General features: G+C 35.5%; 2 protein-coding genes across 2 annotated transcripts; one reads left to right on the forward strand and one right to left on the reverse strand.

Moving 5' to 3' along the window:
• The first annotated feature begins 241 nt into the window (after positions 1-241).
• LOC106091418 (juvenile hormone acid O-methyltransferase-like) lies at positions 242-1385 on the forward strand. The gene is made up of 3 exons (XM_013257933.2): positions 242-669; positions 745-1028; positions 1098-1385. Exons 1-3 carry the CDS (start codon positions 296-298, stop codon positions 1250-1252), a joined length of 813 nt encoding a protein of 270 aa, XP_013113387.2. The 5' UTR covers positions 242-295; the 3' UTR covers positions 1253-1385.
• Positions 1386-14374: 12989 nt separating this feature from the next.
• Positions 14375-14798, reverse strand: LOC131996415 (small ribosomal subunit protein eS26). The gene has a single exon (XM_059366085.1). The coding sequence runs from the start codon at positions 14759-14761 to the stop codon at positions 14420-14422; it is 342 nt and encodes a 113-aa protein (XP_059222068.1). The 5' UTR covers positions 14762-14798; the 3' UTR covers positions 14375-14419.
• Between the last annotated feature and the right edge of the window lie 3183 nt (positions 14799-17981).

The raw sequence follows: 17981 nt of genomic DNA on the forward strand, positions 1-17981 counted from the left end.
CGAAATCGGTTTAGAATTAGACATAGCTCCCACTTTGTACCTATAGGGTAGGTGTAGGGTATTATAAAGTCTGCACCGCCCGACCTTTGCCATTCCTTACTGGTTTTGTTCTGTAAAATTTGGAGTGGAACATCCCGCATCTATAGTAAACAAACAAGCTTTGCATTAAGATTCTTATCAACACATCCCAAAACATTTCTATTGGTATAAAATGTTAAACAAAATTAAGATTGTAATCATTAGGGTTTCGCATCTCGGCCGAGGGTGTCAAAAGAAACACTTAAATCAACAAAGAATGAATCATCCCGAATTGTATCATAGGGCAAATTGTGCCCAACGTCGCGATGTGGAACTAATCATCAAAAAGTACTTATCTAAAATGCAATGGCATCATAATGGCGCAGTTTCGTTAATAGATATGGGAACTGGATCTGGTGATGTGCTTATGGATTTTGTATATCCCCACATGGGTAAAAGTTTACAGCGACTTGTGTGCTCCGACATAAGCCCAAAAATGCTGAGCTACGCTCGCAAGCATGTGGTTAATCTAAACATGGTAGAATTTAGAATATTGGATATGGGCACTGAACAACCGCTGCCCAACGATTTGGCAGGACAATTTGATTATGTGACCTCTTTTTTTGCCTTTATGTATGTCAAATCTCAAAGGTTGGTTGTTTGCGATCGATTTCTTTGAAATTTCTTAAAAAATGTATAATTATTGTTTTTTTTTTAAAAAAAAAGACAGGCCTTGAAAAATATCCACGACTTATTGAAGCCAGCTGGAGGTAAATGTCTTATACTAAGCCTTGGCAAACATCCGCTGTTTAGTGCCTACATTGCTTTGAGCAAAATGCAAAAGTGGTCAAAATATATGACTGATGTGTATTCGTTTGTGGCGCCTCAACACTATTGTTTAGATCCTAGGGATGATATAATAAATTTTATGATTGAAATCGGTTTCTCTGATTACCACGTCGAGATTGAGCACAAGGTATTTGATTTTGAGAGTGTGGAGACTTTTAAAAGTAAGTAATTTTGTGCCAACAATTTTTCATTTTCGTTTTTAAATGAATTTTTTTTAACTCTATTTACAGATGTTATTGTAAGCATAAATCCATTTTTGGATTTTATGCAAGATTTTCTTACTGCCGCTTTCACAGATATGAATTTAAAAATGAAACCTATGGATCATACGGGCCCACTTTCAATATCATATTTTAATTTGGTTATCTTTGGCAGTAGGTCTTAATGGCTTAGAATAGTCTATATTGGAACCGATTTGTGCTGGAAAAGACAAATTTTAGAATTATTTCCGTTTAAATTACTAATAAGAGTGTGGATTTGTATCGATTGAAGAATAACTTCTTTTACACAAAGCTTAACATATTTATAGAAACATATGTTATTAGTAAAGGTAAAGGTGAAGGAAATGTCGGTCGGAGTTGACTATATAATACCCTAAACGAGACTACGTTCTATTGGGTTGCCCAAAAAGTAATTGCGGATTTTTCATATAGTCGGCGTTGACAAATTTTTTCACAGCTTGTGACTCTGTAATTGCTTTCTTTCTGTCAGTTATCAGCTGTTACTTTTAGCTTGCTTTAGAAAAAAAGTGTAAAAAAAGTATATTTGATTAAAGTTCATTCTAAGTTTTATTAAAAATGCATTTACTTTCTTTTAATAAATCCGCAATTACTTTTTGGGCAACTCAATACTTTTAATACATAGAAACTATGTCTAAATCTACATCTATCTCACTGGGTTTCGAAACCGAAAACTTCTTAAAATCCTTCTGTAACCGTGGAATGGTAAACAAGTAAAAAGGCGTTAAGTTCGGCCGGGCCGAACTTTGAATACCCACCACCTCGGGTATACATATAAACCCCTTTTCATCAAAATCCGGTGAAAATTGCATACCTTATGTCCCATAGCAACTATATGATCTGGTTTGGACCAAATAATAAAAAGTACAAGTCATTGTTCAATTGTGTTTAACAAAATATTAGTCTTTTTAGTAGCTATATCTAAAAATAAACCGATCTGAACCATATACAACATGGATGTCGAAAAGTCAATGTGTCACATTTCAGTTAAATTGGATTATAAATGCGCATTTTTTGGGGCCAAGACTTTAAATCGATATATCGGTCTATATGGCAGCAATATGCAAATCTTGATCGATCTAGACCAAATTGCAGACCAGTGGAGGGGCACAACTTAATTCTCTGTCCCAAATTTCGGCCAAAACCTTAAATCGAGAGATCGGTCTATATGGCAGCTATATCCAAATCTGGACCGATCTGAGCCAAACTGAGGAATGATGTCGAAGGGCCTAACACAACTCACTGTCCCTAATTTCGGCGACATCGGACAATAAATGCGCCTTTCATGGGCCCAAAACCTTAAATTGAGAGATGGGTCTATATGGCAGCTATATCCAAATCTGGACCGATCTGTGCCATATTGCAATAAATGCGCCTTTTATGGGCCCGAAACCTTTAATCGAGAGATCGTTTTATATGACATCTATATTCAAATCTGAACCGATCTGTGCCATATTGCAGAAATATGTCGAGGGGCTTAACACAAATCACTGTCCCAAATTTCGGCGACATCCGACAACAAGTGCGCCTTTTATGGGCCCAAAGCCCTAAATCGAGAGATCGGTCTATATGGCAGCTATATTCATATCTGGACCGATTTTGGCCAAGTTACAGAAAAATGTCGAAGAGCTTAACACAACTCACCGTCCCATATTTCGGCGAAATCGGACAATAAATGCGCCTTTTTCGACTCCAAAACCTTAAATCGAGAGATTGGTCTATATGGCAGCTATATCTAAATCTGGACTGATCTGAGTCAAACTGAAGAAGAATGTCGAAGGGCCCAAAACAACTCACTGTCCCAAATTTCGGCGACTTCGGATAATAAAGGCGCCTTCTATGGGCCCGAAACCTTAAATCGAGAGATCGTTCTATATGGCAGCTATATTCTAATCTGAACCGATCTGTGCTATATTGCAGAAGTATGTCGAGGGGCTTAACACAAATCACTGTCCCAAATTTTGGCGACATCGGAGAACAAGTGCGCCTTTTTTGACCCCAAAACCTTAAATCGAGAGATCGGTCTATATGGCAGGTATATCCAAATCTGGACCGATCTGAGCCAAATTGAAGAAGAATATCGAAGGGTCCAACAAAGCTTACTGTCCTAAATTTCGGCGATATTGGACAATAAATGCGCCTTTTTGCACCCCAAAGCCCTAAATCGAGAAATCGGTCTATATGACAGCTATATTCAAATCTAAACCGACCTGGGCCAAAATGACGAAGGATGTCATAGGACCTAACTCAACTCACAATCCCCAATTTCAGCAAAATCGGATAATAAATGTGCCTTTTTTGGGTCCTAAATCGGCGGATCGGTCTATATGGGGGCTATAGCAATATATACTCCGATATAGCCCATCTTCGAACTTAACCTGCTTATGAACTAAAGAAGAATTTGTGCAAAGTTTCAGCTCAATATCTCTATTTTTAATGAGTGTACCATGATTTCAACAGACAGACGGACGGACATGACTAGATCGTCTTAGATTTTTACGCTGATCAAGAATAAATATACTTTTTAGGGTTGGAAATGGATATTTCGATGTATTGCAAACGGAATGACAAAATGAATATACCCTCATCCTTCGGTGGTGGGTACAAAAAAATTTAAATATACCCTCTATCTTATGGTGGTGGGATGGGGTATACTAATTAGGTCATTCCGTTTGTAACACATCGAAATATTGATCTGCGACCCCATAAAGTATATATATTCTTGATCGTCTTGGCATTCAGAGTCCATCCAGCGATGTCCGTTCGTCCGTCTTTCGAAATCACAATAGCGGTCGAACGCATAAAGCTAGCCGCCTGAAATTTTGCACAAGTACTTCTTATTGAAGTAGGTCGTAGGGGATTGCAAATGGGCCATATTGGTTTAGATTTGGATATAACTCCCATATAAACCGATTTTCCAATTTGACTTCTTAAGTCCTTACAAGCCGCAATTTTTGTCCAATTTGGTTGAAATTTTGCATGTGGTGTTCTGTTATAACTTTCAGTAACTGTGCCAAGAACGGTCTAAATGGGGATATGACCTGTTATAGCTCCCATGTAAACCGATCTCCCGATTTGACTTCTTCAGCCCCTGGAAGCCGAAATATTTGTCCGATTTGGGTGAAATTTTGCATGTAGTGTTCTGTTGTGACTTCCAACTGTGCCAAGTAAGATCTAAGTCAGGATATGATCTGATATAGCTCCCATATAAACCGATCTCCCAATTTGACTTCTTGAGCCCCTGTAAGCCGCACTTTTTGTATGATTTGGTTGAAATTTTGCACGTAGTGTTCTGTCACGACTTCAACTAATTGTGCCAAGTACGGTCTATTATCTGATATAGCTGTCATACAAAGTGTTCTCAAAATTGCCCTTGTTCGGTTCCTAGAAGCTATCATTTTTGCTTGGTTTGGTGGAAATTTGGTATGTATTGGGTTGCCCAATAAGTAATTGCAGATTTTTCGTATAGTCGGCGTTGACAAATTTTTTCACAGCTTGTGACTCTGTAATTGCATTCTTCCTTCTGTCAGTTATCAGCTGTTATATAAAAAAAGTATATTTGATTAAAGTTAATTCTAAGTTTTATTAAAAATGCTTTTACTTTCTTTTAAAAAATCCGCAATTACTTTTTGGGCAACCAATAGAATTAAAGCATGCCCTTCAATTTTATTTATATTGTATACTTTTTTCTTTTTTTTTTGTTTTGCAGAATCCATGGTGGTGGTTTCCCAAGATTCGGCCCGGCCGAATTTAGCACGTTTATAATTGTTAATGTGATTTTTTAGCTATTCTTTATACGGCAACACTAATTTAAACAGCTCATCCACGTTTCGTGTTTTGTTTTATTATCAAACATCTTAAGTTTGATCTATAATTCAACCATGAGTCGCCTTACAAACGAACAATGCTTGCAAATTATTGCATTTTATTATCAAAATGCGTGCTCTGTTAAGAAAGTTCCTCGCTCGTTCTTTTTTCTCATTTTTGGCTCTATGGGTACCAGAGATCTGCAGAGGTCGAACGCAACTCATGCCTAAACGCACCATGTTTTAATTTTTGAATGACTCATACGGAATATTACTATGTATTGAAAAAGCAACGCTACTTATATTTTACCGCATGTTGCTTGTGAGTGGCGTTGATTTTGCTTGTTTGGATGTCGAGTACATGATTCGGAGTGCGTGTTAAAAAAATTATGAAACATCCAAACCAACGCTAAAATGTCATAACATCTTATTTTGCAGGGTAAAGTGTGTTATTTTTCTTATTTCGTAAGAGGGTGAAGTAGTGTTACTGTTGTGCGACTTATGTCAGAATTTCCTACCCTTTTAGAGTTAAATGACATTTAGTTTAACCTATTAAAACTGACAACTTTTCCGCGATACTTCCTGCTGAAGTGCGACTTACAAATTTTTACAAGACCTATTTTTTGAGGATAATTTGTATACCCGTTTGCTCCGTTTGCAACATATCGAAATACCAATTTCCGACCCTTCGAAGTATATATATTTCGGATCGTTGTAAATCACTCTACAGCCTTCAAAAATTAAGATATTGAGCTGAAATTTGGCATAGATACGTACATAGATACGATCCACGCTACTTATGTTCTTGAATGGGCCAAATCGCACCATATTTGGATATAGTTGCTATATAGACCGATCTGCCGATAAAGGGTCTAATGCCCATAAATGCTTTGAATTTTATCCGATTTCGCTGAACAATTTAAACAATGAGTAGTTTAAGGCTTTCCGACATCTGACTTAAATATGTTTCAGATCGGGCTATATTTATATATAGTTGCCATTTATTTATTACCCGATTTAGCTGAAATTTGAAACAGTGAGTTTTTCTGAGCCTCCCGATATACGACCTTAATATGGTTCAGATCGGTATACATGCTAAAAAGATCAATATTTTGTTCTAAAAAAATTGAATAGTGACTTACATATATTTGACCACTCTATGTCCGTTCCGAATTTGGGTGCTGAAGTTATTAAATTTTCACCGGATTGTGTCGAAAAGGAGTTTACATATATACCCGAGTTGATGGGTATCCAAAGTTCAGCCTGGCCGAACTTAATGCCTTTTACTTGTTTTTTTTTTTTTACTTTTTTTTAATCGAAATTTGTATGCCACCTTTTCAAAAATCTCTACAGTAACTCTGTTTTAAACTATCAACAGAACTATCCCTTTCCATCCCTGACCATTGCTAAAGCAACACCGCAGCATTATCACTATGATTTGATTGAATGCTTATGCTTTTTTGTCCCATTTCAGGTGTTAGTTGTCTCTCTTTTGCTCTCATAATTTTATACATAACAACGCCTTTGACAAAGTGGATGAAGGCAAACGATGTTACACGACGAATGATTTCAACGAACAAACATCCAAACGTGCATATGAGAGTCATGACTTTTATTCATATGACTCATGAGTGTGTGCCGAGGGCTGTTGCAGAGTTTATTTCAGTTTGCGTTATGTGTTGACATCCATTTTTTTGGAGTATAACGCAAATCAAAAAAATGACACCGATTGCAGTTCTCTGATGGGTACATAAATAAGCAGAATTGTCGATTTTGGAGTGAAGATTAGCTAGAAGGATAGCAAGGGCTATCAATGCATCTAAAAAGAGGTCACAGTTTTATTCGTGAGATACCGGTCGAAATGTTGGAAAAGGTATGCCAAAATTGGACTAAGCGGATGGACCATTTGAGGCGCAGTCAAGTTCAACAATTGCATGAAATTATCTTTAAACTTTAAATTATATGGACCATACAATCAATTCAAATAAAGATTTCATGCATTTTTCTGAATTTTATGTGTGTTTTTTTTTTTGAAAAACTTTCCTATAGCTCTTAAAAAATCATTCTTTATTTGCCTATTACGGCCGGTTGCGTGATTTGATTTCCTTAGGTATTTCTTCCCAAAAGGTGTCGAGCTTACGATCATGACAAATAATGTTGTGGCTCTGGACTCAATAGGTGACATTAAGTTATGGAATATGACTGCAAAGAAATTACCTTATCAAAGAGTGGTGGCTGAACTCAACGTAAGTTTATTGCCCTGCTTGTACGAGGGTTGCCTTTTATATTTGGGGATTGGATAAACCTTGTGTTGCAATCTGACAAAGATTACACTACACAAGACACTGATGCTTCCCGTGTTGTTATATGGTTATGAGACATGGGTACTTGTGAACGCAGATGAGGCAGTGCTTAGAGTATTTGAGAGAAAGATTCTTCGTAAAATATATGGACCAGTTTGCGTTAATGAAGAATATAGGCGACGTCTGAACCACGAGCTGTATAACGACGATAGCATAGTTACATGCATCAAAATACAACGGCTGCGTTGACTAGGTCATGTTGTCAGAATAGATGAAGAATTTCCGGCAAGGAAGTCTTTTGAAGCCAAACACGGTGGTACACGCAAACCCGGAAGACCAAAAGCCCAATGGAAAGATCAAGTGGTGGGAGACACCTCGAAACTTGGTGGCAAAGATTTTAGAATGAGCGCAGAAGATCCAGGCGCTTGGCTATTAAACGTTCGGCTAGTGGAACAAATGTTCTCTCATAGCCAATTAAAGTAAAATTATAGTAAGTGAGTACGTACTCAGAACGTTTTGACATACGAGCGCTTTTTGCGCTTACAGTAAATTAAAGATATTGCAAGATCGTCATGTGAACTATCGTGTGACTGAGACAACCTTATGTATTAGTGGGACCAGCATACTTTCAATATTGCATGCACATTTGACCGTTAAAAATAATTTGTTCGCGTTGGATCCCACACAATTTGTCAATGTTTTCAAGGAAACAGCGAAGATTCTTGCTTCGCTCAGCACCATTACGGACAGAGATTTTCTTTGCGAATCCAACGGTGTCCTCAGAATTTTGAAATTCGCAGAAGTTTTCGCATCAAAAATTGCAAATTTTCATAAGGGGTTAGCCTTTGCTAAAAAAATGCAAAAAAATAAAATGTGAAATTTTAAGTAATTTTGTTAATTGTTCGAATCTTCTTCGAATTTCGAATTGCGGAATGCTGGAAAATTTTCGAAATTCGAAAAATTTAAGGAGTTACAGCGTTTTTGGTCTTGAAAACGACCTTGAATTTTTACGCCCAAAAAAATTTGGTTTTAGCAATGTTTTTCACTGAAAACTTTACAGTATTGCTTCATCCAGCACCTCTACGGAAAGAGTTTTTCCTCACGAATCCAACGGTGTCTGAAAATTGGGAAGATTGCAAAACTAATGAAGTTACAGCACATGCAAACTTACGTTGGTTTTTTTGTATTTTCTGGATATGAATTATGCGTTTTTGACGTAATACTGTATAGTTTTTAAGGAAACTGAAAAGAGTATTGCTTCGTCCAGCACCATTACGGAAAGAGATTTTCTTCACGAATCCAACGGTGTCCTCAGAATTTAGAAATTCGCAAAACTAAAGAAGTTACAGCAATTTCAAACTCACCTTGATTTTTTTTTAGCATTTTTCGGATATTAATTATGCGATTTTGAGCTTGTTTTTTGAAGAAAAAACATAGGAGTTGCACTAATCCGAATTTTTTGCCATAATCTTCAATACTGTATACTCAACTCGAAAAATTTTTTCGCATCAAAAATTGCAAAAAAAAAATGCAAAAAAAATAAAATATGAAATGCAAAAAAAATAAAATGTGAAATGTTAAGTAATTCTGTTTATTTTACGAATCTTCTAGGAATTTCAAACTGCGGAGTGCTGGAAATTTTTCGAAATTCGAAAAAAATGAAGGAAATACAGTGTTTTTGGCCTTGAAAAGAACCTTGAATTTTTACGCCCAAAAAACTTGGTTTTTGTGATGTTTTTTACAGAAAACTTTACACTATTGCGTAATCCAGCACCACTTCGGAAAGTGATTTCCTCACCAATACAACGGTGCCCACGAATTTTTGAATGTTTGCAATACTTAGAAAGTTACAGCAATTCCCCCTAACCCTAATTTTCAGAAACGCCAGATCTCGGAGAGGGTTGGTGCGATTTAAGCGAAATTTTGTGTGCTCTCTTATAGTAACCTAAAAACAAAAAATTTGTTTTCCAAATTTTGGATGGGGTACCTAGGGGGGCCACCCCACCCTAAAACCTACCCAATTTATTTTTGGACCAATCACGTCAATATGGGATTCAAATGAAAGGTATTTAAGATTAGAAAATGTATCTGATATCCAATTGTCGGATCAAGTGTTTGGGGGACCACCTCAACCCCCAAAACACCCCTAAATCGGACATATTTACCGACAATGGCAATATGGGACACAAATAAAAGGTATTTGCGAGTAAAATACGAATCTGAGTATCTGGGAGTCCACCCCTTCCTCAAAACACTACCCAAACAGGACTTATTTACTGACCATCCCGTAAACTCCCCTTAAACCAATGGCAATATGGGGTTTAAATAAATGGTATTTGAGTACGATGCTGATATTTTTTCAGGGACAATGACAATTCAGGGTCATGACAATATTGGGCTGAAATTAAAACTTTTAAGAATAGAGTATTTCAAACATCCAAATGTTGATGACCCTAAACCCTCCGAGTGAATTCATAGACCAATAGAGATCATATAGGATTCAGATAAAGACATTTATATTATTATACTGTTAGTCAAGCGATAGCATGGCATTTCACTAAAGGCTCTTTAATTGTCGCAAATACATACTAAAAGGATAATTTTGTTCCATATAAAGTAAAAGAAGGCGCAACGGAGCTGGCCCGGTTCAGCTAGTTTGAATATAAAATCAAGAATTTGCAAATTTGACAAATTTTGGGAAAATGATAAAACAAGTTGGGTCAAATATTTGACTAATCCGAACGTACCTTAAGAGTGCAAGACCTATTTAGGCTATTTTAGTCCATTGCCAGATTTGTTCAGATCTATTTTTAAGAACAAATTTCTCTGGCTGTGGTGGTTTGACAATTAACGTACTAACGACAGATAGGCTGACGAATAGGCACAAAAACGAAAGTCTCTAAATGGAATGTCATTAAGCCTAGGAATATATTGTACTTGACAAAGTCTTAGGTTCTTGTCAAAAATTGTTACAAATGGATAGACAAAGATTGTATGTCTCACATGCTCAACAAAAAAAAAAAATCGCCGTTAACGAGGTGCTTATTTGCATAATGTGGTTTACGTAGCCAATAAAAACAGTCTATTATCACTTTTAGTTATTGAACTTTCCAAAAAACAAAACCCATTTGTTTAATCATTTCAACTACACGTGTTCTATATCACATCAAGTTTTTTGTGTGTCTAAAAATAACATCGATATGCCCAAAACTTTATGTAGGTTTGTGAATAAGGCCCCAAATGTTTATTTGATTTTAACTCAATTCTGATCCGTCTGGAAAAAATTCTATTCATAGACATGGATTTCCGTATTCTGGTTTGGAAACAATGTGACAAATGTTCGTTCTCAATTGTATATTTTTATATACAAAAATTTATTTTTAGCTCCACTGAATGAAAAACGTGCAAGATCGCAAATCATAAAATGTTAATAGATAGCTACTTAAGTGCGTTGTTAAGATTAACTAAAATGCTTTTGCCTAACGAAATTCTCGTCATACCCACCATCTAAGGACGGTGGTATATTTAATTTGTCATTTCGATTGCAACACATCAAAATAACAACTAACGACGCTATAAAGTGCATAAATTGCAAATTTTGGCCATGAACATTCCACTAAGGAACAGGGGCAAACTTCTCACAGATCAATGAGTGCAATCCGATTCAAATTTAAGCTCAATGATAAGGGGAGGCCCCTTTTTATAGCCGAGTCCGAAAGGCGTGCCGCAGAGCGACACCTCTTTGGAGAGAAGTTTTACATGGCATAGTACCTCACAAATGTTGTCAGCATTAGGAGGGAAAACCACCGCTGAACATTTTTTCTGATGGTCTCGCCATTGGCGTCATTGGCGGAGATGCTAACCTCTACGCTACGGTGGCCTCCATATAAAGTACATACATATGTATATTCTTGATCCTCGTAAAATGCTAATCCTCGAATAATCCTCGTAATCTGTGATAAATTTCATCTTAATATCTCAATTTCGAAGGCTGTAGGGTGATAACAGTCTAGGAATTTTACGACGATCACGGACCAACATATAATCTAAATCTGAGTCAATTCTGGGAAAACTTCTCAAGTATTGTGGTAGTTGTCAAGGAAAGCGTTGTGCAAAATGGATCATTTGGCAAGATTGGTCAATAAATGCGCTTACAGTGGCTCTGGCAATGAAAACCGGGTGATATACAAATATGACAGCTATATTTAAGTCTAGGCCGATCTCTATAAAATTCACTAGCAATGTCGATAGTCAAGAGAAAATCCTTCATGACAAATATCGAGAGTATCGGATAACAAATGAGCACTTTATTGCAATATTTCTCAAAATCAGATGAAGATATTTATGGGAGGTATATCTAAATCTAAACCGATTTCGACCAAACTTCTCAGATATAGTGGTAGTCGTCGAAGAAGGCGTAAAGCAAAATTTTGGCAAGATTGGTCAATAAATGAGCTTGCTGTGACTCTAGAAGTTGAATTCGGGCGCTATATATATATGAGAGCTATGTCTAAATCTGAACCGATTTCCATGAAATTCACCAGTAATGGCGAGAGTCAAGAAAAAATTCTTTCTGCCAAATTTCGAGAGAATCGGATAAAAAATGACTATTTAATTGCATTGTTACTGCAAATCGGATGAACATATATATGGGAGCTATAACCAAATCTGAACCAATTTTTCCAATCTCAATAGGGTTCGTCTCTAGGCAGGAAAACATGCCTCTACCAAATTTGCTGACGATCGAACGAAAACTCCGACCTGTACTTTGCACACGAATTAACATGGACAGACGGACATAGCCAAATCGAATCAGAACGAGATTCTGAGACGATCAATGGATCAATCTCTCTACCTTCTGGGTGTTACAAACAAATGCACTAAGTCCTAATACTGTGGTACAGGGTACTTTTTTTTTTTTTTTAAAAACATTGCTAAAACCAAATTTTTTTAAGCGTAAAAATTCTAGGTCGTATTTAAGGCCAAAAACGCTGTAACTCCTTCATTTTTTCGAAATTCGGAAAATTTTCAGCATTCCGCAGTTCGTAATTGGAAGAAGATTCGTACAGTAAACAGAATTACTTTAAATTTCACATTTTATTTTTTTTTGCATTTTTTACCAAAGACCAACCCCTTAGGAAAATTTGCAATTTTTGATACGAAAAAATTTTTCGAGTTGAGTATACAGTATTGAAGATTACGGCAAAAAATTCGGATTAGTGCAACTCCTATGTTTTTTCTTCAAAAAACAAGCTCAAAATCGCATAATTAATATCCGAAAAATGCTAAAAAAATCAAGGTGAGTTTGAAATTGCTGTAACATCTTTAGTTTTGCGAATTTCAAAATTCTGAGGACACCGTTGGATTCGTGAAGAAAATCTCTTTCCGTAATGGTGCTGGACGAAGCAATACTCTTTTCAGTTTCCTTAAAAACTATACAGTATTGCGTCAAAAACGCATAATTCATATCCAGAAAATACAAAAAAACCAACGTGAGTTTGCATGTGCGTAACTTCATTAGTTTTACAATCTTCACAATTTTTCACACATCGTTGGATTCGTGAGGAAAAACTCTTTCCGTAGAAGTGCTGGATGAAGCAATACTGTAAAGTTTTCTGTGAAAAACATTGCTAAAACCAAATTTTTTTGGGCGTAAAAATTCAAGGTCGTTTTCAAGACCAAAAACGCTGTAACTCCTTAATTTTTTCGAATTTCGAAAATTTTCCAGCATTCCGCAATTCGAAATTCGAAGAAGATTCGAACAATTAACAAAACGACTTAAAATTTCACATTTTATTTTTTTTTGCATTTTTTTAGCAAAGGCTAACCCCTTATGAAAATTTGCAATTTTTGACGCGAAAAACTTTTTCGAGTTGAGTATACAGTATTGAAGATTATGGCAAAAAATTCGGATTAGTGCAACTCCTATGAAAATTTGCAATTTTTGACGCGAAAAAATATTTCGATTTGAGTATACAGTATTGAAGATTATGGCAAAAAATTCGGATTAGTGCAACTCCTATGTTTTTTCTTCAAAAAACAAGCTCAAAATCGCATAATTAATATCCGAAAAATGCTAAAAAAATCAAGGTGAGTTTGAAATTGCTGTAACATCTTTAGTTTTGCGAATTTCAAAATTCTGAGGACACCGTTGGATTCGTGAAGAAAATCTCTTTCCGTAATGGTGCTGAACGAAGCAATACTCTTTTCAGTTTCCTTAAAAACTATACAGTATTACGTCAAAAACGCATAATTCATAGCCAGAAAATACAAAAAAACCAACGTGAGTTTGCGTGTGCTGTAACTTCATTAGTTTTGCAATCTTCACAATTTTTCACACACCGTTGGATTCGTGAGGAAAAACTCTTTCCGTAGAAGTGCTGGACGAAGCAATACTGTAAAGTTTTCTGTGAAAAACATTGCTAAAACCAAATTTTTTTGGGCGTAAAAATTCAAGGTCGTTTTCAAGACCAAAAACGCTGTAACTCCTTAATTTTTTCGAATTTCGAAAATTTTCCAGCATTCCGCAATTCGAAATTCGAAGAAGATTCGAACAATTAACAAAATTACTTAAAATTTCACATTTTATTTTTTTTTGCATTTTTTTAGCAAAGGCTAACCCCTTATGAAAATTTGCAATTTTTGACGCGAAAAACTTTTTCGAGTTGAGTATACAGTATTGAAGATTATGGCAAAAAATTCGGATTAGTGCAACTCCTATGTTTTTTCTTCAAAAAACAAGCTCAAAATCGCATAATTAATATCCGAAAAATGCTAAAAAAATCAAGGTGAGTTTGAAATTGCTGTAACATCTTTAGTTTTGCGAATTTCAAAATTCTGAGGACACCGTTGGATTCGTGAAGAAAATCTCTTTCCGTAATGGTGCTGAACGAAGCAATACTCTTTTCAGTTTCCTTAAAAACTATACAGTATTACGTCAAAAACGCATAATTCATAGCCAGAAAATACAAAAAAACCAACGTGAGTTTGCGTGTGCTGTAACTTCATTAGTTTTGCAATCTTCACAATTTTTCACACACCGTTGGATTCGTGAGGAAAAACTCTTTCCGTAGAAGTGCTGGATGAAGCAATACTGTAAAGTTTTCTGTGAAAAACATTGCTAAAACCAAATTTTTTTGGGCGTAAAAATTCAAGGTCGTTTCCTCTTTAAGAAGTAAAATTTATTAATGCTCTTCTATAGCATTTACTTTCTTGGTTGATTACGAGCCATATCCTTGGGGAAGGTTCTGACTGGAGGAGTACGAATACGACGGGCTTCCTTCGATCTGTTTCTTACGACCTTAGAGTGAATAGCGCAGGATACACAGTAGTGCAATTTGGCATACAATTTGGGTAGAGTGTAAGATTCCCAAATGGAAGCCTCAGAAATATCACGAACAGCGGCAGCTTCGACGATGTTGCGGATAACAAACTTCTTAATGGCCTTATCCTTGGGCACACAGCGAGCACAGTTAGTGCAGCGAACAGCCTTTACATGGCCTCTATTGTGCTTGCAGCGACCTCCATTACGACGCTTCTTAGTCATTTTGTCAGTTTCCTTGGGCCGGAAGAAAGAAAAAGACCAAAAACGCTGTAACTCCTTAATTTTTTCGAATTTCGAAAATTTTCCAGCATTCCGCAATTCGAAATTCGAAGAAGATTCGAACAATTAACAAAATTACTTAAAATTTCACATTTTATTTTTTTTGCATTTTTTTTAGCAAAGGCTAACTAACCCCTTATGAAAATTTGCAATTTTTGACGCGAAAAAAATTTTCGAGTTGAGTATACAGTATTGAAGATTATGGCAAAAAATTCGGATTAGTGCAACTCCTATGTTTTTTCTTCAAAAAACAAGCTCAAAATCGCATAATTAATATCCGAAAAATGCTAAAAAAATCAAGGTGAGTTTGAAATTGCTGTAACATCTTTAGTTTTGCGAATTTCAAAATTCTGAGGACACCGTTGGACTCGTGAAGAAAATCTCTTTCCGTAATGGTGCTGGACGAAGCAATACTCTTTTCAGTTTCCTTAAAAACTATACAGTATTACGTCAAAAACGCATAATTCATAGCCAGAAAATACAAAAAAACCAACGTGAGTTTGCGTGTGCTGTAACTTCATTAGTTTTGCAATCTTCACAATTTTTCACACACCGTTGGATTCGTGAGGAAAAACTCTTTCCGTAGAAGTGCTGGATGAAGCAATACTGTAAAGTTTTCTGTGAAAAACATTGCTAAAACCAAATTTTTTTGGGCGTAAAAATTCAAGGTCGTTTTCAAGACCAAAAACGCTGTAACTCCTTAATTTTTTCGAATTTCGAAAATTTTCCAGCATTCCGCAATTCGAAATTCAAAGAAGATTCGAATAATTAACAAAACTACATAAAATTTCACATTTTATTTTTTTTGCATTTTTTTAGCAAAGGCTAACCCCTTATGAAAATTTGCAATTTTTGATGCGAAAAAATTTTTCGAGTTGAGTATACAGTATTGAAGATTATGGCAAAAAATTCGGATTAGTGCAACTCCTATGAAAATTTGCAATTTTTGACGCGAAAAAATTTTTCGAGTTGAGTATACAGTATTGAAAATTATGGCAAAAAATTCGGATTAGTGCAACTCCTATGTTTTTTCTTCAAAAAACAAGCTCAAAATCGCATAATTAATACCCGAAAAATGCTAAAAAAATCAAGGTGAGTTTGAAATTGCTGTAACATCTTTAGTTTTGCGAATTTCAAAATTCTGAGGACACCGTTGGATTCGTGAAGAAAATCTCTTTCCGTAATGGTGCTGGACGAAACAATACTCTTTTCAGTTTCCTTAAAAACTATACAGTATTGCGTCAAAAACGCATAATTCATATCCAGAAAATACAAAAAAACCAACGTGATTTGCATGTGCTGTAACTTAATTAGTTTGCAATCTTCAAAATTTTTCAGACACCGTTGGATTCGTGAGGAAAAACTCTTTCCGTAGAGGTGCTGGATGAAGCAATACTGTAAAGTTTTCTGTGAAAAACATTGCTAAAACCAAATTTTTTTGGGCGTAAAAATTCAAGGTCGTTTTCAAGACCAAAAACGCTGTAACTCCTTAATTTTTTCGAATTTCGAAAATTTTCCAGCATTCCGCAATTCGAAATTCGAAGAAGATTCGAACAATTAACAAAACTACTTAAAATTTCACATTTTATTTTTTTTGCATTTTTTTAGCAAAGGCTAACCCCTTATGAAAATTTGCAATTTTTGACGCGAAAAAATTTTTCGAGTTGAGTATACAGTATTGAAGATTATGGCAAAAAATTCGGATTAGTGCAACTCCTATGTTTTTTCTTCAAAAAACAAGCTCAAAATCGCATAATTAATATCCGAAAAATGCTAAAAAAATCAAGGTGAGTTTGAAATTGCTGTAACATCTTTAGTTTTGCGAATTTCAAAATTCTGAGGACACCGTTGGATTCGTGAAGAAAATCTCTTTCCGTAATGGTGCTGGACGAAGCAATACTCTTTTCAGTTTCCTTAAAAACTATACAGTATTGCGTCAAAAACGCATAATTCATATCCAGAAAATACAAAAAAACCAACGTGAGTTTGCATGTGCTGTAACTTAATTAGTTTGCAATCTTCAAAATTTTTCAGACACCGTTGGATTCGTGAGGAAAAACTCTTTCCGTAGAAGTGCTGGATGAAGCAATACTGTAAAGTTTTCTGTGAAAAACATTGCTAAAACCAAAGTTTTTTGGGCGTAAAAATTCAAGGTCGTTTTCAAGACCAAAAACGCTGTAACTCCTTAATTTTTTCGAATTTCGAAAATTCTCCAGCATTCCGCAATTCGAAATTCGAAGAAGATTCGAACAATTAACAAAATTACTTACAATTTCACATTTTATTTTTTTTGCATTTTTTTAGCAAAGGCTAACCCCTTATGAAAATTTGCAATTTTTGACGCGAAAAAATTTTTCGAGTTGAGTATACAGTATTGAAGATTATGGCAAAAAATTCGGATTAGTGCAACTCCTATGTTTTTTCTTCAAAAAACAAGCTCAAAATCGCATAATTAATATCCGAAAAATGCTAAAAAAATCAAGGTGAGTTTGAAATTGCTGTAACATCTTTAGTTTAGCGAATTTCAAAATTCTGAGGACACCGTTGGATTCGTGAAGAAAATCTCTTTCCGTAATGGTGCTGGACGAAGCAATACTCTTTTCAGTTTCCTTAAAAACTATACAGTATTGCGTCAAAAACGCATAATTCATATCCAGAAAATACAAAAAAACCAACGTGATTTGCATGTGCTGTAACTTCATTAGTTTTGCAATCTTCAAAATTTTTCACACACCGTTGGATTCGTGAGGAAAAACTCTTTCCGTAGAAGTGCTGGATGAAGCAATACTGTAAAGTTTTCTGTGAAAAACATTGCTAAAACCAAATTTTTTTGGGCGTAAAAATTCAAGGTCGTTTTCAAGACCAAAAACGCTGTAACTCCTTAATTTTTTCGAATTTCCAAAATTTTCCAGCATTCCGCAATTCGAAATTCGAAGAAGATTCGAACAATTAACAAAATTACTTAAAATTTCACATTTTATTTTTTTTGCATTTTTTTAGCAAAGGCTAACCCCTTATGAAAATTTGCAATTTTTGATGCGAAAAAATTTTTCGAGTTGAGTATACAGTATGGAAGATTATGGCAAAAAATTCGGATTAGTGCAACTCCTATGTTTTTTCTTCAAAAAACAAGCTCAAAATCGCATAATTAATATCCGAAAAA

This window comes from Stomoxys calcitrans, chromosome 3, assembly GCF_963082655.1.
Source record: "Stomoxys calcitrans chromosome 3, idStoCalc2.1, whole genome shotgun sequence".
Classification (NCBI taxonomy): Eukaryota; Metazoa; Arthropoda; class Insecta; order Diptera; family Muscidae; genus Stomoxys; species Stomoxys calcitrans.